General features: G+C 39.9%; 1 protein-coding gene across 2 annotated transcripts in view; it reads right to left on the minus strand.

Annotated features, from left to right (window-relative positions):
• ITPR2 (inositol 1,4,5-trisphosphate receptor type 2) overlaps window positions 1-24,598 on the minus strand; it is a 527,727-nt gene extending 503,129 nt beyond the window's left edge. For both annotated transcript variants that reach the window (XM_060024471.1, XM_060024470.1), the window contains exon 1: window positions 24,086-24,598. In XM_060024471.1, the coding sequence (XP_059880454.1) occupies window positions 24,086-24,177 (92 nt within the window). In that variant the 5' untranslated portion in view covers window positions 24,178-24,598. The remainder of the gene's footprint in view (window positions 1-24,085) is intronic.
• Between the last annotated feature and the right edge of the window lie 3,050 nt (window positions 24,599-27,648).

The following is a 27,648-nucleotide window of genomic DNA, read 5'->3' on the forward strand; positions in this document are numbered from 1 at the left end:
CACAACTACTGATCCTGTGCGCCTGGAGCCTGTGCTCCGCAACAAGAGAGGCCGCGATAGTGAGAGGCGCGCAATGAAGAGTGGCCCCCGCTTGCCACAACTAGAGAAAGCCCTCGCACAGAAACGAAGACCCAACACAGCAAAAAATAAAAATATATTTAAGAAAAAAAAAGAAGAGACCTAGGCTGGCGCTTCTTTCTCCCATCCCCCCAGACACAGTACTTGGTCCAGAGAGTGTACACAACCCCAGCAGGGCCAAAGTGCCTTTACAGAAGCAGATATGAACAATGAATGAATGGGAAAGGGAGCGGTCTTAATCTCCTTCTAGGATCAAGCATTGTGAGGGAAAGTGTATGCCTAACACTGCCAGGAATCATTTTTCCCCACCATGGGTGGCAAAAGTCTACCAGAGAAAACAGCCTAGAAGGAGGAAAAAAGTGAAGAAAAAGACAAAATCCTGGTCTCATCAACTGAACCCCTGATTCTAACTGTACCTGAAGCTAGCACCTCCTCTTGGACTTCCCGGAAATGCATACCAAAAAGCCTCTATTTCGTTTAAACAGATTGGGTTTCTGTTCCTTGCAAAAGAAGTAAATGTAGCCATGAAGGTCACACAGCTGGTAAAGAACTGATAAAGGAAGTATAAGCAACCAGAAAATCCAGACTAGCCGCATAACCAAAAATAAAATACGTTCATTTTGTCCTTGAGTCATTCATTCAACAAATATCCATTGAGTGCTGATTGCGAGCCAGGCATGGTCCTAGGCACTGGGGAAACAGCAGAGTACAAGACAGACCAAACCCAGAGCTTATGTCTTCATGTAAGGACCATTATTACATGTTAGAACAAGTGCTCCCAAGCTTGGGTGGGAGTGGATTTTAGGGAGTTTTGAACACCCTCAATATATGTAAAATCTTATGTTTGTATATATTCATGGGAAGTTGCAACATAAATTTTCTTTTAGTCTCAAAGGGGAAGATGACCCCCCAAAAGATTAAGAAAGACTCTCTGAACATAAGCATACCTTAGGATCAAGATGTTTTAAAGTTCTTACGGAAATTCTCATATCTTAACCTTAGCCTAGTTTTGTTGAAAGAAGACACACTCTATCCAGCAGGCATTTCACAGAAATATCACTCTCCTTGAAAATATATTATGAGGCTAATTCCTTTTTCTGTGGAAACACAACTAACAGCTAATAACTGGTTGCCCCAACCCCTAATAAGCTGGAGAGTATCTCAAAAATTAGCACCTCAGTTAAGGGCTGTATGGAACAGAGGATAAAATAGATCCTCTCCTCAAGATAACATAGTCTCATATTCCTAGGAAGCTGTTCATGGCTAACATATAGCTCGATAACTTTTTTTAAAACCGATGGGAAGCAAACGAATTACACATCTCTTTTTAAAAGGAAGATTCCATCCCCTCTGCCCACATTGTTTTAAAGGGCCCCACTTACAAATATTGCTATCATTAATAGCCAGGGTTTTTTTCTTCTCCCTTAGCAACATAATTGTATTTGGAAGTTTCCATGTGGTAAATTAATACCATACTAAAGAGCAATCAAGTTGCAACAAGCAAAAATCACAGGGGAAATTACCATTATAGAAGTTTCTCTTGAAGTTCTGTGCCTCATCTTTAGAATTTTAAGTGTGAGGAAAATCATTTTCCAAAGACAAACTCAAGGAAGGATATATCATCTTCTGCATTCTGCCCTTCATCTGAATGGATGGGAATATTCTGCCCTACTTTCTAACTCCTTTTATAGACAGGCTGTCTATGTTTCACACTTGCATTTCCTGGACCCAAAAGAAAAGGTATCTCCTTTAATCTGCAAAATGGTTTTCTTCTAACTGATACTGATCAGATTCCTATCTGATAAAAAGACAAAAAAAAAAAAAAAAAAACAGGAACCAGGGTCACTGCTTTCTCTTATTCAAAAAGAGGTCTTTAGAGATGTTTAAACAGCAGCTGATTCGTTACAATTATTTTCTCACCAAAACTGTCCCTAAGAATTGGGAGATTGGAATTGACATATATACACTAATAGGTATAAAATGGATAACTAATAAGAACCTGCTGTATAAAAAAATAAATAAAGTTCTAAAATAAATTTTTAAAAAATAAAAAAGAATGTGATCTGGTGGCTTTCACTTTGGCTGCTCCTACACCTAAGCTACCAAAAGCAGATTCCTTTTCAAGGCAAAACAACTCATTTCTCAACCTCCTGCCATCCTACGGAACGAAACTGAAGACCAAGAAATCAAATGGACACAATGAATTTTTTTATCCTGCCCAAATAATTCACTGATTCATATTCACGAGGGACCCGCTACTTCCACTCTTCTCCAAAAGAGGTCTCCCAGGGACAAGCAACAATTGACATTTTGGTAAGGTTTCCCAGTTTCCTCCAAGATGGTACAACTCTCTTTCCCCGCTGGAGAGGTAAGAGAAAAACAATGTCGCCAGCAACCACTTTGCTCCATAATAAAACCAACTACAGTCTTTAGGTAACCCACGCTTCCCTTAGTACTCTATCTATATCTGTCTCTCTCATTCCTTCCCTTTCATAATGTCAAGCTTTAAACAGATATTAAGTACAATTTATTCAAAGTATTTTTTAAACTGTCTTTTAGAGCTACCGTCTTTAGGGCTCAATTGCCAAACTGATGATTTCAAACCAAACTTCTGATCAAGAAGAAAAAGACAAACCTCCATGCTTACCCTATCTTATTGGACATCCTCTAAGAAACAAACGTAGATCTAGTAACAAAATCTCTCCCACAGAATGTGAATTGGTTCAGCCACTATGGAGAACAGTATGGATGTTCCTTAAAAAACTACAAATAGAACTACCATATGACCCAGCAATCCCACTACTGGGCATATACCCTGAGAAAACCAAAATTCAAAAAGAGTCATGTACCAAAATGTTCATTGCAGCTCTATTTACAATAGCCCGGAGATGGAAACAACCTAAGTGCCCATCATCGGATGAATGGATAAAGAAGATGTGGCACATACATACAATGGAATATTACTCAGCCATAAAAAGAAACGAAATTGAGCTATTTGTAATGAGGTGGATAGACCTAGAGTCTGTCATACAGAGTGAAGTAAGTCAGAAAGAAAAAGACAAATACCGTATGCTAACACATATATATAGAATTTAAGAAAAAAAATGTCATGAAGAACCTAGGGGTAAGGCAGGAAGAAAGACTCAGACCTACTAGAGAACGGACTTGAGGTTATGGGGAGGGGGAAGGATGAGCTGTGACAGGGCGAGAGAGAGTCATGGACATATACACACTAACAAACGTAGTAAGGTAGATAGCTAGTGGGAAGCAGCCGCATGGCACAGGGATATTGGCTCGGTGCTTTGTGACAGCCTGGAGGGGTGGGATAGGGAGGGTGGGAGGGAGGGAGACGCAAGAGGGAAGACATATGGGAACATATGTATAGGTATAACTGATTCACTTTGTTATAAAGCAGAAACTAACACACCATTGTAAAGCAATTATACCCCAATAAAGATGTTAAAAAAAAAAAAAATCTCTCCCACAAACCAATACAACTTTCAGCTTTTTTGTTTTAAGTTTTTAGCTTTGCACATTAAGTCACAAACCATTCGTAACAACAAATTACATGGAAAAAGTACATCCATTAGGAGACAAAACGATTCTGCAACTGCGTGTTGGTTCTGGATTGTACACTAAGGGCTTTGTCACGGGAAGGACTCATCCCTGCAGATGCTGACAACTGCTGCCGGGAGGAGTAGAAATTACCCTAAATCATAAAGAATAAAAAACCTTCACCATCGCACTTGGCCCTTGTTTCCGTCCTGTCTGAAGAAAGTCTATGAAAAAGGCACACGATTCACTCTGGACCAAGATTTAGTATTACCAGTAGAATCACCCCATTCCCTTTTTAGTTTCCTCTCTCAAAGTAATTCTGTGGATAGTCCCTACAGTAAAGGGTCCCCCAAAAGCCTTATAGTTTTTCCCCTAGAGAGTGCTATATTTTGGTGTTAAATTAGTGAAATGACATCTCTTCAGTTACCTGCTGAATTCAATATTCTAAACCACTGAATGCTCTCTGAATGTAAAAAAGCCGTACAGTAGGGACTTGCTGCTTCCCCGGCACCCACCCTTTCTAATTCTCCCCTTCTCTTCAGCACAGCACCACAGGGATGTTCAGTCCTCCTTTCTTTTCACAAACCAATCAAAAGCCTCTTCCCTGACTGTCGAAATCTAAATTCCAAGAACTTGGCAGTACAGGGGCTGTTACTAGGCCAGACTCATAAGTATTCCATCCATGGCCTAAAGAACTGCTAAGCAGCTAAAGTTTTCTCTAAAGAGCCTGTAATGTAAAAACAGGAACAGTAAGGATGTGATAGGAAATGCTTTATTTTCCCTCACTTAATGTTACATTTCCTTTCATTTATGAATACCTTGAAGTAGACACATAACTATGCTTAGTATTTCACCCTTTAAACTTCCCTGAACACTGCAATTTTAAGAAATAGCTTGACTAGATTTCTTTTTAAAAATCAACAAATTTTAAATCTATGTCTCATCTCTTCTCTCATGTTTCAAGGTTAAAAAAAAGTAATAAGGTAGGCTACCTTAATGTCACTCCAAATATCATGATGGATCTGTTGAATTGTAATTAGATGACATTTGGACTGTAGTTTTAAAACCACTGCCTAAAACAGTGGTTTATCCAAAATATCCAAGATATTTAATTATGTATATAACTAGTATAAATTATTTCTCTTTTCCAAATATGTTTCTTTATCAATAAACACAAAATAAATCAAGAAAATACTGAGTTATGTAACTAATTCAACATTTTCTTTTTATTTGCATCACTGGTACAGGGGAGACATTTTCCTGCCTTTACAGTTATAGCAAATCTGGAAAAATAAGCCACTGATATTAAAATATGTAATATGATTCAACTGTTGCTAATAAATAGGTTTAGGTGACCTCTTTATGACTTTATCAATTTTTAAACCCTAAGAATAAATTTAAGAAAGGAGGTGAAAGAGCTGTATATTGAAAACTACAAGACATTAATGAAAGAAATTGAAGACACAAATAAATAGAAAGATATTCTGTGCTCATCGATTGGAAAAATTAATATTGTTAAAATGTCTGTACTACCCAAAGCAATATACAGATTCAGTGTAATCCTTATCAAAATTCCAAAGGTATTTTTCACAAAAGTAGAAAAAACAATCTGAAAATTTATATGGAACTACAAAAAAAAAAAAAAAAACCCTGAATAACCAAAGCAAACTTGAGAAAGAACAAAGCTGGAGGCATGACACTCCCTGGTTTCAAACTCTATTACAAAACTATAGTAATTAAAACGGTATGGTATTGGGGGGAAAAAACAGACACATAGATCAACAGAACAGCATACAGAGCCCAGAAATAAACCCACACATATATGGTCAATTAATTTATGACAAAGGAGCCAAGAATATACAATGGGGAAAGGATAGTCTCTGCAATAAATGGTGTTGTGAAAATTGGACAGCCACATGCAAAAGAATGAAACTGGACCACTTTCTTACACCATACACACAAATTAATTCAAAATGGATTAAAGACTTAACGTAAGACCTGGAACCATAAAACTCCTAGAAGAAAACAAAGGCAGTAAGCTCCTATTTGAAATCACTCTTGACAATGATTTTTTGAATCTGACACCAAAAGTAAAAGCAACAAAAGCAAAAATAAACAAGCAGAACTACGTCAAACTAAAAAGCTTCTAAGCAGAAACTAACACACCATTGTAAAGCAATTATACTCCAAAAAAAGATGTTTAAAAAAAAATAAAAAGAATACACAAGGCTTCCAATACTATTTTGAACTGGAATATCAATGATAAAGGAAGATGTGTTGAAATATGGCAGAGGTACAAAACACTGCAGCGTATGCATGGCATACTTTCAGAGTGGGTACACTTTAATGAAAGGTTTTGGAGAAATGTACTGTAAACCAAAGAAATCATGGCTCTATTGTGACTTGGGATGGAAACTACATAAGAAGTTTTAAATAAAACTTGAAAGAAAAAAAAAGCTTCTACACAGCAAAGGAAACTATCAACAAATGAAAGGCAACCTACTGAACAGGAGAAAATATTTGCAAATCATACATGTAGGGGTTAATATCCAAAGTATACAAAGAACTCATACAACTCAATAGCAAAAAAAAAAAAAAAAATCCAATTTTTAAATGAGCAATAGACCCAAATAGACTTATTTCCAAATAAGACATTCAGATGGCCAACAGGTACATGAAAAGATGCTCAATATCACTAATTATCTGGGAAATACAAATCAAAACCACAATAAGATATCACCTCTCACCTGTCAGAATGGCTATTATCAAAAAGACAAAGAAATAACAAGTGTTGGCAAGGATGTAGAGAAAAGGGAACCCTCATGCACTGCTGTTGGGAATGTAAATTGGCGCAACCACTATGGAAAACATTATGGAGATTCCTTAAAAATTAAAAATATAACTACCGTACATGATCCAGAAATTCCACTTCTGGGTATATATCTGAAGAAAACAAAAACACTAATTTGAAAAGATATATAAACCCCATTTCATTGCAGCATTATTCACCATAGCCAAGATATGGAAATAACCTAAGTGTCCATTGATAGATGAACAGAAAAACTGTGGAATATACCACATAAAATGGAATATTATCGAAACAAAATATTAATGAATATATACAATAGGATATTATTCAGCCATAAAAAAGAAAGGAAATCTTTCATTTGTGACAACATGAATGGAACTTAAGGGCCTTATGCTAAGTGACATAAGTCAGACAGAAAAGGACAAATGCCATATGATGTCGCTTATATGTGGATTCTTTAAAAAAAAAAAAAGGCTCACAGATAGTTGCAAGAGGTGGGGGGTAGGAGGTGGGAGAAATGTGTGAACTTTTTTAGTTTCAATAAACTGAGTTTTTTAAATTTTTAAACTCTAATACTAACTTTTTAAATATCCAGCATGTACCAGTAGAGCTTTCCAAATACACAAGTATAGCATCATTTCCTACTCCCAAAGGACCACTGAGGATCAGAAGACAAGTATTAATAGTACTCCCAATTTAAAGATGGGGAACTGAATTCAGAGATTAAATGATTTGTCCAAGTTCTCGACCTCGTCAGGGTAGACTAGAATTCAAATCTAAGCACTTAAACAGCTCTTTCCAAAATCCGTATTGCCTTTAAAAACTCATTATCAAACATCTTTTTATTCAATGGTTTGACTTCAACCTTGAAGTTAAATATGAGTTTTAGACAGTCATTTCATAACCAACCAGTTTGTTCAATAGTTCAAGATGGACCCAAGTTTTAAATATTTAAGATATGACCAAAAAAAAAGTTGAAGACACTGACTCTTAAGAGTTAGAAAAATTTACTATGTGTTTTCTAAATATTATATAAAGATCTAAATATTACATACATTTCAAATATTAACATATTAATTAGGAATTATAATTCAGATCTAACTCTGGCACAGTAAATATTTGTTTTACAGAAGGAATTTTTAATTAAAAGCATTTTAGCTACAAAATTTTCCAATTTTGATATCGGAATTAATAATTTTTCAATTTTAAATTTTGTGTTTTAAATCCTGCTTATATTACAGCCTGCTTTGTACACACCTCCATCATAATAATTAATTCTTGTACACTGTGTACACAGAAGGTGCCTCAATCATTCCATAAAGTGGATAAGCTACTTGTGTCTAAACAAAAGCTATTGAAACTAAAAGCAAATACGTTCACAATCAAATTTACTGTGAGAAGAGGCTCAAATCATATACCTTCATGGATGAGATTCATTTATCGAAGCAGGTTTATTCATAGACTTATGAATAGTGTACACATTTTGAAAAAGTTTGTTTCCTAAGCTCCTCTCTCTTTTTTATTTTGCATCAACATTACAATAAAATGCTGCCTTCCCTTTCTGACCCTTCACCATGACCCTCACCCCTGATATCCTCAGAATGCTTTCCTTCAGGAGCTGATGCTAAAAGAAAAGTTTAGACCAGACCAGACTAACAAGGCTTTACTGCGGCATGTAAAGTACTTAGACAATTCTACTTTGCATCAGGCAGTAGGCTCCGCCTGAAACAGTGTTAGTATAAAGCCCAAAACTAGTAAACTGGAAAGAGAATAGCCTTATATAAGTACCAAAAATAATTAAGGGCTTCATATTTTAAAACCTGACATAAGGACATAGGAAACATGGCTTGTGAAGGCCACGGGGTGATCCTATCTGGCTACAACGGACACATGTTGTCTTTGCCTTTCCAGCATCCACTGCCTTCCTTCTGGCAACTGAGCCCTGAAAGAAGAATGGAGAAGGGCTCTTCTTCTTCCACTCAGAGCATGATGACGTCACCTCTGTCATCAGAGCATCCCCTCCTCTGGCCACAGTGTTTGGCTGAAGATGAGACTATGAGCCTAGTCACAAAAATAGAACAAACAAACAATGCAGCACTTTTAGAGTTTGAGGACATGAGGCACTCTCTATTCAGCTCTGGATGTAAGAGGATGGGATACGCTAAGGCTGAAGCTGCTAGCAGCCATGCTGCCACCAAAGGCGGAAGGTCTGCCTGAGGATGGGACTAATATTGATGACAAAACAGAATCAGGGATAAAGAGAGAGAGTCTATAACAATGTTATGCATAGACTTTTCAGCTACCTCAACCAGAAAGTTCTCTTCTTTGCTGACAATTGTTCTAATTGGGTTTTCTGTTTCTTGCAACCAAAAAAATCCTGGTTAATAAATGGTCTTCAGATTGACTAATTCACTGTCATAACAAGGAATGTGGCACTTTTCTCTCATGCATTAGTAGTTAGTCCAATACGACTACAAATAACAAACTGGCATAAACTGCACCATAAGGAATTTATGTTAACTGAAAGGAAACAGCTTCTCATAGAGAAATTTTCTAACAAGAGTTTGCAAAGAAAGTTCTTTTTAAGTGCTTTTTAATGCTTTAATTTTTAAGAGTTCTTCAATAGTTTGTGTGCATATACACACTAAGATTTAGAAAATAGTAAAATCTCCTTTTATGGCATAACCAAAAGAAGGCTACAGCCGGATAATTTTTGTTCATTAGGTATATCTAAGAGGCAGGAATAAGATACACTCTCTATGCCTTTCATATCCCTAGGATTTTGTCTAAAATTCATTAGCATTCTAAAGAGAAGTAACCATTATCCTTTGATCAGTCACTGTTTAAAATCTGACAAGACTGTCCTAGACCAATTTGTTTATTTGTCAACTGATTCATTATCCAAGTTAGATACATGTTTTTGCTAATCCCTCTAACAGTCACTGAAGTTTAGCAGGAATTCTTGGCCAATAGGAAACTTGTGCAAAACATCCATTCTAATGGCTCCAAAGCAAACATTTGCTTTGTCTCAATAAATAAAACAAAACTGTTTCCTTTTACCACTATGTTCCAGTAGGGAGAAATGTTAGCAACTGAAATAACATGTTGGCTTTAAAATTTAACAAGACTTGAAAATTCTAGTCAAGGAAGATATGGTATATATATATATATATATATATATATGCCAAGCAATTCTAAGGTTATTACTAATGCTGATACACTTCGGGTGTTTGCATTACATCAAAAAGATAGCATGCATCAAACCACTAAGAAAAGATAATTATAAGTGCCTGCAGTTTAGTAGTATGCATTATCAAAGTAAGGAAGGGGAAAAAAAAGGTCCAAAAACAAAATAAACAATAGATAAGGCGGAGTGCCTTTGAATAGCCTACTAAACAAATACCAGCTGAAAAACTGGTTTACTGCAAATTTTTATAAACATAATACAGCAGAACTTTTAAATCAATGCAATATGAACTTGGCCAAGCCTCCAAAGAGACTCCTGCTGATTTTTCAGATATAAAAATAATAGTAGTAGTAATAATAATAATAATGGTTTCCACCTATTTAACACTTAGGTGCCCAAGGGCCTGATGCTTACTAAGAGTTTTACATATTTTAACTGCCATTAGTCATCATGGCAATACTACAAGCCAGGCAATAATCCCACCTTACAGATAAGGAAATTGAGGTTCTCGATATTAAGTAACTTCCAAAGATCATACCATGAGAAGGAGTAAAGCCATAATTTGAAACCAGGTTTGTCTGAATCAAACACTCATCCTCTTAACCATCATGCTAAAATATTCATTTGTTCAGTATATTTCTTGAATACCTGTTATGTGACAGACACTGTGCAAGATATTGAGGACATAACTGTACACAACACAGTTGCTGCCCTTACAGAGTTTAAAGTCTAGTGGGAGAAACATACATAATCCAATAATCTTATAAATCTTATAAATAGAAGTACAATTCAAACTACAACTGGGATAAATTTTCTGAAGGAAACAAATATGGTGCTGTATGAGCATATATGCAGCAAAGGGAGCTCACACAGTCAGGGAGATCAGGAAAAGCTCACTGCACAAGTGTCACAGAGGAATCTACAATACGGCAAAAATGAACCTATCTACAAAACAGAAACAGACTCACAGACATAGAGAACAGACATGTGGTTGCCAAGGGGAGGGGAGTGGGGGAGGGAAGGACTGGGAGTGTGGGATGAGCAGATGTAAACTATTATATAGAGGATGGATAAACAACAAGGTCCTACTGTATAGCACAGGGAGCTATATTCAATATCCTGTGATAAACCGTAATGGAAAAGAATATAAAAAAAAGAATGTCTGTATGTGGATAACTGAGTCACTTTGCTGTGCAGCAGAGATTGCCACAACATTGTAAATCAACTCGACTTCAGTAAAAATTAAAAGAAAAAAGAAGTATCACAGAGCTGAAATCTGAATGATAAACAGGCATTAATTAGGTGAAAGGCGTAGGGGGTTAAGAGGGGAAACCAATCGAAAGAGGAAACAAACATGTGAAAAGGCCCTATGGTAAGAGGGAGCTCAGAATGTTTGTGCAACTAAAAAGGGGGAAAAAAAGGCCTTATGCCTGAAACAGAGCCAGAGGATGGAAATATGGTGCAAGACAAGGCTTGTACCTCTTCCCAGAACCATGGAAAGCCTGAAGTCATACCGGGCGTAATGACATTCTAACCAACTGTAAGCAAATGAAGGGGAAACTTCTTTCAAGTGTATATGTTCCATTTTTTAAAGTAATAAAGCATCAATGAATATTTTAATTCATAAATCTTTTGGGGTCTAAAGGCAAACACTAAACAAAGATACTGCCCTTTCAATGATTCTGATGACAAGCTACTCTTCATTCCCAACTCCAGCTGCTGGATTCAGGCTGCCTTCATGTATCACCTGATTCCTCCCATGCCTGCCATTTGCAGCCTTCTTCTATTTCTCTTTACCACCGTCTGATCTTCCTAGAGCAAAAGCTGATTATTTCATTCTTCTACTTAACAATCCATCAATGGCCTCACACTGCCTAATGGGGAATACATGATCTGGTCCTTGTCTGCCCATCTAGTTTCATCTTCTGTTCGAATACAGTAGAGTCAGGATTTGAGGTTGTCCAGAGATCAGGTTCATTTCTTGATATTCTATTATTCCTGAAGTATTGGCCTCATCCACATGGTTCAAGGTGGCTTCTTCCCTGCCACATTACAAATAGCTGAATGGGGACTGGATAGGGAGGAAAGGAAGGAGGAGAGTAAACCTCTCCTTTAAGAACCTAACCACAAATGATAGTCTGAGGCCACACCTGGCTACAAGGGAGGCTAGGGAACGTGGTCTTTATTCTGAGTATCCACAAACTCAAGTACTTCTATTAGTATGGAAGAGGGAAAAATTAATTTGGGGGAATAACTAGCAATCTCTGATACAGAAATAAAAATTAATATGCATTTTTTGCTAAATTAAATACAGTTCAAACTAAATGATTCAGTTGATATTAAGTTTATTATAACTTCTATTTTGAAAAAAAATGTGCAATACAAATGTTGATCTACTCTTTAGAAAATGTTAATGGTATAAATTTATGGATATCTTGTTGCCAAAGTAATTACTGCCTCTCAAGACTTGTACATGTCAGTTTACTTAAACAATTCTTTATTCGGATTCTCCAGTAATTAACAGTGTTTTTCGACTTGTAATTTGATAATTTTTAAGACCCAGTTCTGAGAGATTCTTTAGCAGCCAAGACTTCAGAAATAAGTACTTGGTTTCACCCTGACAGATACAATGACTTCATTTGTACTGACCAGGAAAGAAGACTCATTCTTGACATGGATTTAGAATTGGAACTCAATTACTAAATCATGTCCTGCTAGGTAAATAGGGAAGAAAGGTAAATAAAGGCCCTTTATCATTTGTTATTAATCCTAGCAATGGATTAATTTAGTAAAGTTTTAGATAACTAACACTTTCATCAACGAGTCTTGATTTGATTTAAAATGTCATAGTATTTACCATTCCTAGCCACAAGTAGAGTCCTCAATACAACAAAATTCCGTCCTTTACCTTCCCTGCCTATTTTAACAAACCAAGACTGAAATTACCCTCTTTGAAAACATGGCTGAAACCAAAAATCTACTTGAAATGCAAATGTTTTAAGTAGTTATGTCCCTGATACTAGCAATGACATTGAACACTTTAGCCAAACACAAGTAACTGGTCCTTAAATCATTACCTTACTTTGGATCCCTAACGTAACTGTGTTTGGTGATTTGGGTGAGATTTTTTAAGTCACTGTCTTTACTTGGTATGATACACTTCAAAAGGATTCATCTGGATGTTATAGAAATGAAGCAGAACTCTGATAACATTTTGTATCTTTCATCTCAAAATTATTTTCTAAAGATATTGTATTTTTAAACATCATAGTGGATGTTAGAACTAGAGGGAATAGAACGACCTTGTTTTGCTTTTTTAAATTATTATTGTGTAATTTTTACATATCTACATTTTTCACTTTATTCCTCTGTCCTATACGCAGATATGCTCTCAGAGAAGTTCTCATTTGTACACCGCTACCAGTGAGGATTCCAAGAATAAGAGTACAACACCGGAGAATTTCAAGTTCTTGAAGAGAATGACCAAACATGTCTTTTAGAGTAAGACTGAGGCAAAGCACATTAAAACAGACTTAGTCAATAGAAAGAATATAAAGTAATGAAAAACAAAAATACCGTTCATTTGTTCTCCTCAACCTATATTGAAATGCCTATCCCTTTCCAGACACTTACTCCTAAATTTCAAAAATAAAAATTACAAGTTGTTGTATGCCCTCTTCTATTTTTCTAAAGTTCTATAGATTCCCCAATTACTTTCTGATTCCAAATTGGCAAATTATTTCCAACTAAACTTTTCTGCTGATAGCTGTTAAAGTATAAAATATTTCCCTGGATGTATTATATATTATCCACTAAGAGAAAGGGCTGATGGAAATTAAGAAATGGTCTCACAAAATGCTTACAAATTCAACTCTTTGCACACATTAAAAACAAAATTGAACTTTCATAAATATTAACTTTAATGTGCCTATAACATACAAATCATTAAATAAGGCTATATGCATTACTTTTTCTAGGCTGTAAGTTTTATCACATGTTGGACTAGGTAGGTGCAGAGATATGACCCAAGAGATGATAAAAGTACCTAGTATAGCAAGATTTAATGGCACTATAAATCCAGTGGCAGCCTTCATCCATTTTAAAAGAATTACCCATATGAATTCTCAAAATATTTAATGAGAACAATTACACTGACTTTACAATTACATTGACTTTTTTCCAGAAAGGGACTGATATTAACAGCTACTTAAAGATTTGGGAATATGCATATCTTAATTCAACAAATATTCATTCAATAAATATTTATGGAGTCAAGCACTTGAGATGCTCAGTGACAAAACAAAAGATCTCTGCCTTCAAAGAGCTTACATTCTACCAGTGTAGACAGATGATAAACAATGAACACAATAAATAGTAAATTATACTGTGTGTAATAAGATGGTATGTAAAAAAAGGTAAAGCACGGTAAGGAGAACAGGAAAGGCTGAGGCAAAATGTTAAATACGTTACTATATGATCCAGCAATTCCCCTGCTTAGGTATATACCCAAAGGAATTAAGAACATATGTCCACATAGAACCTTGTACACAAATATTCATCACAGCATTTTTCATCATAGTCAAAAAATAGAAACAACACAAATGATAATCAACTGATGAATTGTGATGAAACACAATGTGCTGTATCCTTACAATGGGATATTATTCAGCAATAAAAAGGAATGGAGTACTGATACATGTTACAATGCGGATGATCCTTGGAAACATTATGCTTAGTAAAATAAGCCAGACACAAAAGGACCAATATCGTATGATTCTACGTATACGAGGCCCCTAGAATAGGTAAATTCATAGACAGAAACTAGACTAGGGATTACGGCGGATGGTGGGGGAGACGATGGGGAGTTATTGTCAAAAGGATAAAGAGTTTGTTTGGGATGATGAAAATGGGTAATGGTGATGGTTGCCCAATATTGTGAGTGCACTTAACGCCACTGAATTTTACACTTAAAAATGAATAAGATGGTACAGTTTATGTTATGTATATTACCATAATTTATTTTAAAAGGTGCTAAGAAGTTACTATTAAATTACCTACTAAGCGGTAACACCTCAGCTCATGCCCAGGTCCTCTGTGCTTTCCTTCTGCCCTACCACAATGCCCCAGAAGCAGGCAAAACTCAGAGCCCTGCTAACAGGGATCTCCCTGGTAGTCAGATCTGGCCTCGTGACTTTCTTTTATGGACATAAGTGAATAATCCAAGAGGGGCCAAATTCTATCACTCTGTATTTTCAATGTTAAGAAGAGAGATACTGGGCTTCCCAGGTGGTGCAGTGGTTGAGAATCCACCTGCCAATGCAGGGGACACGGGTTCGAGCCCTGGTCTGGGAAGATCCCACATGCCACGGAGCAGCTAGGCCCGTGAGCCACAGCTACCGAGCCTGTGCTCTAGAGCCTGTGCTCCGCAACAAGAGAGGCCGCGATAGTGAGAGGCCCGCGCACCGCGATGAAGAGTGGCCCCTGCTTGCCGCAACTAGAGGAAAGCCCTCGCACAGAAACGAAGACCCAACACAGCCAAAAGTAAATAAATAAATAAATAAATAAAATTTTAAAAGAATAATAAGAAGAAGAGAGATACAGAGTATAGGAAACTGCTGTATCCTAGTCATGTAAATGGCAGGACCCAGAGAGAAGGTTCTGCTACTGAGATGCCCACAGCAGCACTGGGTTTCTGCCTTTCTTAATGCTCAGTTGTTCAGCTCATCATTCAATTTCTTGGAGCTCCTCCAGTATCTTTATGCTAATAATTTCCTTCTTTCCTTAAGCTGTCCAAAGATGGTTTCTGTTCCTTACAAACAACAGAACCTTAGTTCTAATACTCAACTCTTAAGCTTTATCCATATGGGCAAAGGGATATGCAAATGTCCTTTGCTTTCCAAATCTCTGGAGCTTTTGTGACAACACAGTAAGAACTGGGATAGCAAGGGATACCTATAGATTGTTTTTCAAGAGTTCCAAGACAATTCAGTACGAGGCTTTCAAAAATTTAACTAAATGTGAGTTGGAGAGCACTTTATTCTCTGAAATTTTTACAAATAATACTTCTATTTGCCGCTAGAAAGTTAATCAAGAATTTTTTAATCCAGTTTCTTTTTGCTGGGTTTTTGTTTGTTTGTTTGAGCTCTTATATTTAGCTCTGCTGATCCATAAATTCCTTACACAATTTGCAGAATCCTCTTTAAACAGGAGATATACGGACAGCAGTAGTGTCTGCTCCTAGTGGCTATTTCCTAATCAGTCATTACCACAAGGTCTTGGAGAGCTAGATATTATGGTATCTATTTCACAATCAGTCATTACCACAAGGTCTTGGAGAGCTAGATATCTAGGAATTAATTAGAAACCTAAAAGTTTTTTCTAAGACTCCACCGAGGAATTTTTTGGATAACTAACATGTAAAAGTCCAGCATTTTGTAATTTTCACAGAGATTTTTATGATGACAGTTTAACAATGACTCAAACACTTTAATAGATAGAACCTCAGTAACATGTGCTTGAATTAAGAATTTAGATACGAATATAGATTATGCTCTGTTTACTTCCTAAGTCTTTCCCGGCATTCATGGGACTCTATCTATGGCCTCTATCGCTTGTTAAACACCAAAAGGAAATGAGGGCATGGTGTACTACACACATACCAGAAGGGTATTCTATGCCAAGTGGGGGAGAGAGAGCGAGAGTGTGTGTGTGTGTGTGTGTGTGCGTGCGTGTGTGTGCGTGTGTGTGTGTGTGTGTGTGTTGAATAGTCACAGGCACTATGAGACAAAAAAATTTAGAACTATTTTATTACAGATGGAAAGTTGTCCTTAATGCCAAAGCTTCCAGGGATCTAGAAGACTACTGAAGTTCATGATTAATGAAGAAAAACTACGAAACACTGGGGCTAAGGAACAATAAAGGGGAAAGGAGTGAAAACAGAATATGCAAAGGAGCTGGCAACATTGTAAAATTCCCCCCCAAAATAGCCAAGTTTCTGGGCTTTATATCCTGCCCTCTTCATCTCTGGTCTCAGTAAACTCAGCACACATGACAAGGATTGAAGGCAGTCCAAATAAACTCAGAGGGTCTGAATCAAACTTAAAGCTCTCACATTTGATAAATAAGCATAAAATATGGTTTTTGATGATTTCTTCTATCTTTGCATATCTCAATAATATCAAATTGTTTCCTTCCTTTTTTGGAGCTATTAAAATGAACAATAAAACGTCACCAATTTTTTTAATAAAAGAAAAAAGTACCAAGAATATATGATCAAATTATGGGTATAGATTTGAGACAAATATCCATCTTAATGATCCTCCAAAGTTCAGCTACATACCACCTCCTCCTTGAAGTCCTCCTCAGGTCATACCAGCCAGAGGAAGAATCCTCCTCTGTTTCCCTATGAATACGGTTTTTAATCATCTTTATTTGAAAAGAATTGCTTTATGTTGCAGTTATTCAATACCAATCTTATCTCCATTACTAAATAATGACTACATTGATTTCACAAATATTTATTAAATGCCTACCATTTACCAGGAACTGTGTGAGGTGCTGAGCATACAAGGATTATAAAGTCAGAGTCAGTTCCTGATCTTGTGGCATTTACAACTGTGAGAGCAAAACTATCAAATGCCTTTAGTTTCCCATAGATCCTAGTCAAGTGTCATACCACAGATTTCTCAAAGGAAGTTTGAGTTTTTGAGATAATAATTTAAAATAGCACAATATCTGGCATCTCTTCATACTGTATCCCTAACTCATAGTCAGGGCTCGTTAAATATGCGTCAGGTGAACCAATGATTCAGTCTGCAGCATCCTCCAGCATAAACCACATCACCAGGAAAGGTCCATAGACTGGATTCACGATGCGGACACATTTTCAATTTTATGATTAAATTTTTTTCTGAATAAACTGATAATTTATTCTTAATTCAGGGTTGGAGTTCTATAGGTTTGTGTCAGAATAAACTATAAAGTAGCATTATTAACCAATCATTGATTCGAATTTTGAGAGGGCTAATCCAACCATTTCAAAGATATTCAATAAAGGGCTTCCCTGGTGGCGCAGTGGTTGAGAGTCCGCCTGCCGATGCTGGGGACACGCGTTCGTGCCCCGGTCCGGGAAGATCCCACATGCCGCGGAGCGGCTGGGCCCGTGAGCCATGGCCACTGAGCCTGTGCGTCCTGAGCCTGTGCTCCGCAACGGGAGAGGCCACAACAGTGAGAGGCCCGCGTACCACAAAAAAAAAAAAAAAAAAAGGAGTAAAATTCAATCTATTGTTATGCTAGAAATTTGTCATAGAAGACCACTGTTACTTCCTTTGTATTTATATATGAAGATATACCTTGTGCCTGGAATTTAAGTTTTAAAGTTTGAATTTAACTTTAAAGTTTTAAAGTAATCTGTCTCTATTCTGTAAGTTATATACACGCTATCTATACAAGAACAGTTCCAAAGGGGAAACATGACTGTGAAAAGTGCTACCTACGCAAAAAAAAAAAAAATTTTAAGCAAAAAACCTCTGTTAAATCTAGAATGAGGCCAAGCAACTGCTTCTGAATTCTCTTTCTATCAAAGCCAAGGATCAGGGGTACTTAAGGAACGATGGTTGTTTACCTGACTGAGCGGGTCTAAAAGCTGCAGTGTTGTTTATAGAATGACTTAAGTTTAAGAAATGGTGGACCTTTCAGCTTAAAATAGACTTTATGTTCACCACTTCAGAAACTGTCTTTGTACTCCAGCTGATTTAAAGTTCCATAACATGACACTACTAACCCTTAGACTTTCCAGAACAACTCAGTATTCAAGATTATACTGTCTTCTTCCTCCCCACTAAACACACATGCAAATACTCAACAGATTTTTAGACAACTTTTATCACAGTAACATATGCCCTAGCCAAAACAAAGCTAAGTTCATACACCTAGTTATAGCAGAAAATAATGCTGTTACTTGGTGGGGTTCTGTTTAGAAGAGGCTAAAGATAAATTACAAATTATGCAAATATAAAAGTTGGCTATAACCATTCCTTGCTTCATCTATGACTCTCTACTGATCAAACAGTCCTACTAAGGGAAAGATTTTTCAAACCATGATAAGAATAGCACAATTAAATAAGAAAAATAATAATAAATCAAATCTGCAACCATTTAAATATTAAAACTTTAAGCAGAAAAAAGATCAGGAAGGGAAATTCAAAGGACTATAATTGGTAAAAATAAAACATAAGTCTTATTCATCCATCTAAGCAATTAAGTCAGAATTATACACTGTGTGACCCACCGTCCCCCTACCTGATGTCTACTGTTGAACATGGAAACAAAGGAATTAAAAAGCGCATTGAATTGGCCACAATCAAGCAGTAATTAAGAATAAGGGCCCTGATCTTTTCCCACTCTGGTAAAACACTGTCATGATACTTGGCAGTCACTGCACCAATGGGTGGTCACCTGAGTGTTTCCTCAGACCTTAATTAGTGGGTGCTGATTCTTAGTAGATCCCAAAAAGAAGCCACAAGTCAAAGGCAACAATCACTTAAACATATGTATACAGACGTGCATAAACACCACACACACACACGTGCACACTTGTCATTCACTAACCTCTCAACCACATGGAGAACAGACAATGAAACAACTGTATACTTTCTATTGATTCTACTGTCCCACCCGTCCTGGGAATTCTGCCATGCTCACTCCCACTGTGTGGTACCTGACCATTGGTCAAGTTGATATACCCAAAATATGAAGTGTCAGAAGTGTCAATGACCAGGGAAGTAAATCTTAGTATAAAGAAATGGAGGAAGGAGGAAGGGACAATTAACACTGCATTTGATACAAATCAAAACTACAATGAGGTAGCACCTCACACCAGTCAGAATGACCATCATTAAAAAGTCTACAAATAACAAATGCTGGAGAGGGTATGGAGCAAAGGGAACCCTCCTACACTGTTGGTGGGAATGTAAGTTGGTGCAGCTGCTATGGAGAACAGTGTGGAGCTTCCTCAGAAAACTAAAAAATAGAACTACCGTATGATCCAGCAATCCTACTCCTGGGCAGATAGCCAGACAAAACTCTAGTTCAAAAAGATACATGCACCCCTATGTTCATAGCAGCATTCTTCACAATAGCCAAGACATGGAAACAACCTATATGTCCGTCGACAGATGAATGGATAAAGAAGATGTGGTGCATATATACAATGGACTATTACTCAGCCATAAAAAAAGAATGAAATAATGCCATTTGTAGCAACATGGATGCAACTAGAGATTATCATACTAAGTAAATTCGAAAGAGAAAGACAAATACCATGTGATATCACTTATAAGTGGAATCTAAAATATGACAGAAATGAACAGAAACAGACTCACAGACATAGAGAACAGACTGGTGGTTGCCAAGGGGGAGGGAGTTGGGGGAGGAACGGAGTGGGAGGTTGGGGTGAGCAGATGTACCTTTTATACATAGAATGGATAAACAACAAGGTCCTACTGTATAGCACAGAGAACTATATTCAGTGTCCTGTGATAAACCACAATGGAAAAGAATATTAAAAAAAAGAATGTATATATATGTATAACTGAATCACTTCACTGTATAGCAGAAATTAATGTAACATTGTAAATCAACTATACTTCAATTTAAAAATAAAAAAAGAAAAAACAAAAGTAACACCGCATCTGAAATTGTACAACATATCCCAAAAGTCCTCCCTTCTATTATTTTTTTTTTTTTTTGCGGTATGTGGGCCTCTCACTGTTGTGGTCTCTCCCTTTGCGGAGCACAGGCTCCAGACACGCAGGCTCAGCGGCCAAGGCTCACGGGCCCAGCCACTCCGCGGCATGTGGGATCCTCCCGGACCGGGGCACGAACCCGTGTCCCCTGCATCGGCAGGCAGACTCTCAACCACTGTACCACCAGGGAAGCCCCCTCCCTTCTCTTTTAAAAGAAAAATAAAAACCATAACCCTAAAATGTACAGTACAAAAAAAAATTGTTTATTTAAAATATATTCACCATCTTCATCCAACAGGATTTAAAGTAGTTTTCCTTAAGTCAAGATAAGTGTTTCCTAAATAGATCTTTAGATGAAAAATTAAGTTAGAAAACATAAACCAGGCCCCTTTTGCACCAATACAAGCTGGGAGAACAATACTCTACCTCATTTAGCAATAACTCAGGGTTCAGAAACGTCAGGTAAATCCTGGTTAAAGGATAACTGGGGAAAAAAGGGAAATGCAAGTCTTTGCAACCGGAGCAGTCTAATTCCTCAGACCGAGATATCAAACTTAAAAGCTAGGTCACAGAGCCTACAAAAAGCTTCCTACATTTCCAGTTGGAAGGGCCTCTGAAAGGGCCTACTAAACTCTAATAGAGTGAAACTGTGATTTTTTTCAGGTGAAAAATTCATGACCTTATTACAAAAATTCCCAAAAGCAATAATAACAATGTGCATCCTGCCAAACAAATTTATACACGAGATACTAAAATCAGACAAAATTTATCTGCAGAAAAATAAATATGTATGAATTACCTGTAATGCTGTAAACTCCATTCTCACTAACTATCTCCTAAGGTGAATTTGAAAAACCATCATGCAACCAAAAGCGTCAAATAGATAAACAGCAAAGATAGAAATCAGAAACTTCCAGCCTCGTTTTTAGCTCTTCCGTTGAGTTTTTAATATTACAGTGGAACGAACTATGCTGGCTAAATAGATACAATGCCAGTGTCTCCCATGGAGCTCTCTGATTCACTTTAACAATTCCCACAACTTTGAAGAAACTTAAGGCCCACAATAATATAAGCATAATGTGGATTTTCCTAGCAACTCTTTAAAAAAAATGGGCTCTTTCCTTTCTGTCTCTTTCATTCACTTTTATAATATTCCAGGGGCAGGGACATCATATACTCCTTCTCTTACTCTCCACAAAGACATGCTGACACAGAAAAGAGAATAAATGATATGAACAAGGTCATAATTAGCAACAGACCTTGGACAACTGACCTCCAACTATAGAAGAGCAAAGAAATTCAACTTGAAGTATGTACTCTGTCTTTGATAGAAAACCTGTATAATGAGCCTACAAAAGTATAATGAAAAACTATAATGCTGCTTTGATTTCATGGTCCTAAAACACATCCTGAAGTATCTACCAGTTGTCATCTAAGCTAACAAAGTAGGTGATGCTACTTTGCCTAGATAACATTTCATGTGGCATGAACATAGGCTCCTGCCAGCTTTGTAACTACTAAAACTCTCAGGCCAACGTAGTTCCATGAGTTAAAGAAAAAGGATATCTAATCAGAGCACCAAGCTTCACCAGCGGCAGCATTTCCAACGATTCGTCCTCACCTTAGAATTGAGCTGCACAGAGGTCTTGTCATATTAACCTCAACAAGAATCAGTTTGTCAACGGAAAAATAATACTGCACAAACACACTCTAAGGCAACTCAACTTCCAAAACACCAGCAAGAAATGTTGAATATGAATAAATATTTTATACAAACATACGCTACATTAAAGCTTCTTTTTCTCAAGATGATGTGTAACCAACGAAACACACACTTGGCTGAAAGTCTGGAGACAGGGTTATAGTTCCAGCTTTTGGCATTAATGTCCTTCCTCTGCTTCACAGGTAAGTCACTTCATTTCTCTTCCCCTAGGTTTCTCTGTCTCCAAAATGAGCAGGACAGACTCCACAACTGCTAAAGTATGTAGTGACCGAAACACATACCTTTGCTGAATGAGACACTACAAAAACATGGTTTTTTATTTCACTAGGTTTTATACTCTATTCCTAATCCTTTTTATTATTTTGCCCACGACTGCAACTGTCACTCACAGCCACCTAGGTAGTGACAATTACAACAGCTAACCCTTAATACAAGTGCTCATACGCCACGTACTGTGCTAAGCACCTTATGTTAACTCACTTCTTCCTCAGCACAATCCTACGAGGCAGTAACCATGAGTGAGGAAACTTGAGATGCAATTATGTGACTTGCCCAGGGTCATAAGGTTCACAGGCAGAGAAGCCGGTATTTGACCCCAAGCCCTTCCTGATCAACCACCAGGTTAAACACACCTAGAGAGTCTACAGAGGGGAAGGGTGAGGTGTAGCAGAGTCCATCTGCAAAACGTTGCGGGAAGCCCAAACACTGACCTTGTACTAAGAACTCTCTGGGAAACAAATGGCAGCTTATGATTTACAAACCCAGCACAAAAGCACCTGTCACAGCTATTCTTTTCTTCCATGCTTCAGTTTCACTTAACATTGATCTTAAAGGGATTAAGTTAAATCTACCTCCCTTCTTTCACCCATTGAGGGAGATGCACAAATAACAGAAACTGGGGAAGTTCTGGTGACGTCCACGTCCCCTGTGGGGTAGACACCACTCCATTAATGGCATGGCTCAAAGCCACCGTCCGGGGACACTGCATGTTAAGTCATGTGCCCTAAAACCTAACAGCAGAAAAAAGTGACCAGTCCGAAGTGGAAACACCAGTTTCTCAGCTTGAAATCTCTAAGACTGGGGAGTCTAGCTACTGAGACCAGGCGGTAACAACAACAAAAAAATGTACGCATCAAAATACAGTGCAGTCAGTGTGCGTTTAAACTGCGAGCTGGTATTTACAATCAGGACAGAGAGAAAATACTAGTAATCAAGGAAGTCCTCTTTAACCATCTAGCACACGGTTATGTTTATATATCTATTTCCCCCATTCGTAAATCAACTCCAATCTCAAGAGCCCTGCACTTGGCCGAGTCCCAGGAGAGGTTGAGCATTTCAGTGGGCCAAAGCCCGGGGAGGGGAGAAATCAGGTGTGAGTTCTAGAACCCAGGAGGCCGTCGGAGCCCCCAGGCTGCCCCCGAGGCGGGGCGAGTCCCCGTTTGGCAAGGCCAAAAGGAAATCACTTTAGCGAAGTGGGACGGTGAGCTCCTCCCGCAGGGAAAAGCTACACTCCCGCTCGCCACATCGCCTGAGTTTCATATCCAAGGCCACGGACTTTTATTGACTGGTCTTACAAACCCGGCCCTGAAGGACAAGGGCTTGAGAGCGGTGGCGAGAAAAGATGGGGAAGAGGAGGCATTTTGTTTCACAGGGAAAATAAATTTTTTTTAATCAAAACAACCCACGGAGAACCCAACGAAGACTTCTTCACCGGGCCTGTCTCCGGGCTTTTGAATCACTTCCTCCTTTTCAGATGCGTCTCCGAGCTTGAGATTACGAAGTAGCAAAGAAAGTCTTGCCTCTATGGGCAGCTTCCTGCGAGCGAGCGAGCCGAGCGCACGGCGCTGTCCGCGGGCGCAGAGGCTGCCCTGCCTCCCGGCCACCCCAGGCGGGAGCGGGCGCCGGGGCACGCGGCGGCGCCACGAGGGACTGGGATGGGTTCCTAGGGGCCCTAGCGCCAGCGCTCCCCAGCCCGCGCCCCGGCTTACCCCAGCGTGTTGATGAAGCCGTTGACCGAGCCCTCCGCGTACAGGGACACGATGTCCCCTATGTAGAGGAAGCTGGACATTTTATCGGACATGCTGCTTCATGCTCCGAAGAATACGTCCCTCCTCTTCTCTGCGCCCTCGCCGCCCTCTCCGGGGAGCCGCCGCGGCAGAGGAACGGAGCGCCTGCCTGTAGCGCCCAGAGCGGCGGCGGCGGGCACGGCCCGAGGGATCAAGTGTCAGGCTCAGCCCTGCCCCGCGCCTGGGGAGCCGCCAGGAGCGGCGCTGCAGCTCCGGACACCCCGCGACGTGCGCCGCCCGGACGCCCGGAGAGCCGCAGCCGCCGCCGCCTCCCCGGCAAGTTTCCTGTTCCTTTTAGAAGTTTTCTCTCCAACACCTTTTGCTCCTCCTCCTCCCTCCTCCGCTCCCTCCTCCGCCTACCCTCCCCGCTCCGCACCCAGCCGCAGCGGTCCCCGCAGCCCGGCCAGAGACGGTGCTTGCAGAGCCCCTCGGCTCCTTCGGGGGAATTTTTGCACCAGGTGGTGGTGCCCATTGGGCGAAGGGGAGGAGAGGAACCGGGGGACGAGAGAGCGGAGGCCAATCAGGCGGCGGCGGCCTGGGGCGGAGCCGGTACGGGGCGGGGCGACCAGGGTAGGGGGTGGGGCCCGGCCACCCGGGAAGCAGTGGCGCGCGCTGACCGAACGCGGGGGTGGCGCTGGAGGGGCGGCGGGATCCCCGAACCGGGAAGCGGTCGCCGGAGAGCCGCCCAGGAGAGGCTAGACTTGGGGGGCGACAGTTCCCGCCTGGGAAAGCGAAGGATGGCGGGGCCGAGACCCAGTCCCTTGTCTTAAAGGGGGCGGGGAGGATTGAGAATTGGAGCTGGGGCGCGCGCGCGGGACCGGAGCGGAGTGAGCCGGCGATACCCGTGGAGATGAAAAGGAGGAGCCGGAGCGGCGTGGGTGCGTGGGGTGGATAATTTGCTGACACAGGGAGAGGAAGGAAGGTGTTGAAGCAAAGGAAAAAGTAGAACATTTTTTAAAATACACAATAAAGAAAGAAAATAAAAAGGAGAAGGAGGGGGAAGGGAGGGAAGGGGGGGAGGTCTGTCTCTATTTGGACTATGTAGTTTAGGTTTTGTCTCGAGTATAGGGCGTTAGTGAAACTTGACCCGTCAGCAGATGTCCAGGTGGACATGAGGTAAAAGTCACTTGGCCGGGCCAGCAATTTTTTTAGCCAACCATAGGCGGTGAACCTTCTCTTAAGCCTCCTGGTCTCTTAATCCCGCGCCCCCTGCTCTTAACCCGGAGCCCAGATTTAACTTTCTACTTCCGGAAGCCCAATGTCACAGTCTCATTGACCGTCTTGGTTTGTTTACTTTTAAAGCTTCTGACTCTTAAAGCTCCAACGGTCATAAATGAAACTGGCAGCGGGACACGTTTCCACACCTTCCCCGTTGCTTTTGTAACCCTCATCATTTTACAAGACTTTTGTCCTACCCTTCCGGAAGACCTGGAGAAGGCAGGCTTGGACAGCAGTTATGACACTAGCCACCCAAAGAATTGTGAACTAAGTAATCCCCCTAGGGCAAGGTTTGCTGAAAGGTGGAGGAACCCAGGGCGTGCACAGAGGTGTGTGCCAAATTGTGCAACTGACCAAAATGTAAATTTACAGTTCGAGGCTGTCTTACAGTTTGAAGATGGTTTGGGTTGAGACTTATAATCATATAATGGAATAGGAAAGAATAAGCTTAATGTTCAGACACCTGTGTTTAGAAAGCCTGCAGGATAGAGGAGAATAAAGTGTTAGACCCAGAATCCAGGAAATTCCAGCACAAAGCCTGAATGTACTGAGATAAACTGGACCCAGTCATTGTCCTACCATGCAGCAGACAGATCTCTCTTTACTTCTGGGTTCTCCTTTGGAAATGGTTACTTAGCAACTTAGAAATGCCTGTTACATGATACAAGCCCTCTTCTGTCTACATGATACATGATATTACTGTTGGGAGCCTCCAAGACATTGGACGAGCTATTTAAAAGCTTGAGATGGAGCGTGATGAAGACCCTGAAAATGGAGGTTTCTGTTTATCCAAGAGATCTATGGGTTACATTCTATGGTTTCCCATGTTGCACAGTCCTGTACCATACATCCAAAGGGATGCTCCACAATTATTAGCCAAAGTCATGAATGTTTTTCTTTGTTTCCTCTAGGTACAAACTATCAGTGAACAAGACATTACAAAACAAGTGGGTGATTGTTTATGCTAATGAACAGGTACAAACTTCAAACCACATACCCAAGACCAATGGGTTTCTTCCTCCTCACCCCGTCCTCACAAGTCACCACCCACTGAGGTGTCCTATATAGTCTGAGGCCTGGATCTGGTCACACTGCTGCATTAACATGGCAAAGATAGTCAGCCAACCACCAAAGGTTTAAGCTCTCCTTCCATGGCAGCCAAGCCTCCTTAAAAGAGTCTTCCCAGCCTTACCTATTCTGGCAACTCTGCCTTTATTTGCTCAGCTCAGAAACCTTGGAATCGTTTTTTGTTTGTTTGTTTGTTTTTGCAGTATGGGGGCCTCTCACTGTCGTGGCCTCTCCCATTGCGGAGCACAGGCTCCGGACGCGCAGGCTCAGCGGCCATGGCTCACGGGCCCAGCCGCTCTGCGGCATGTGGGATCTTCCCGGACCGGGGCACGAACCCGTATCCCCTGCATCGGCAGGCGGACTCTTAACCACTGCGCCACCAGGGTAGCCCTTGGAATCGTTTCTGACTCCTCTCTCACACCCCACATTCAGTCCGTCAGCAAATCCTGTCAGCTCTACCTTCACAGTATAAACAACATCCTACCACCCTGGTCCATGCTTCCATCATCTCTCTCCTGGGTCGTAACAGACTCCTCACTGATCTCCCCACTTCCACCTTTGCACCTTTGTGATCTATTCTCAACCAAGAAGCGAGACATTTGCTGTTAAAATAGAAGTTAGATCAAGTCTCTGCTCAAAACACTGCAACGACTTCCCATCTCAGAATGAATTCTGAAGTCACTCCCATGGCCTATGTGGCCCTATTTAATGTGCCCCCTGAGCCGACGTATTGTTCGTCTGTGCAGGTACGCATGTGTGAGTGGCACTTACACGTTAGTGAGCAGTGAGCAGTGCGCACCTGCACCACTGTTCTCAGAGCCCCCCACTGCCCCTCTGACTTCATCTCCTGCCACTGACTTGACCTTCTCATTCCAACCACCTTGGCCTCCTTGCTCGCCCTCATATATGCCAAGCCTGCTCCCTGTTGAGGGCACTTAACTTACTGTTCCCTCTGCCGGGCATGTTCTTCCCATGTGGATCTGCAAGTCTCAGTCCCTCTCTTGCTTCAGATCTCTGCTCTGATGTCACCCTGTCATGAGGCCTTCCCTGACGACGCTATATAAAATACTGTCAGCCCCATTTGCTATCTCCCTACTCTATTTTTCTTTTTTTTTTTTAATAAATTTATTTATTTATTTATGTTTGGCTGCGTTGGGTCTTTGTTGCTGCACGCGGCTCTCTCTAGTTGCAGCGACTTG

The sequence above is a fragment of the Delphinus delphis genome, chromosome 11, assembly GCF_949987515.2.
Source record: "Delphinus delphis chromosome 11, mDelDel1.2, whole genome shotgun sequence".
Lineage (NCBI taxonomy): Eukaryota > Metazoa > Chordata > Mammalia > Artiodactyla > Delphinidae > Delphinus > Delphinus delphis.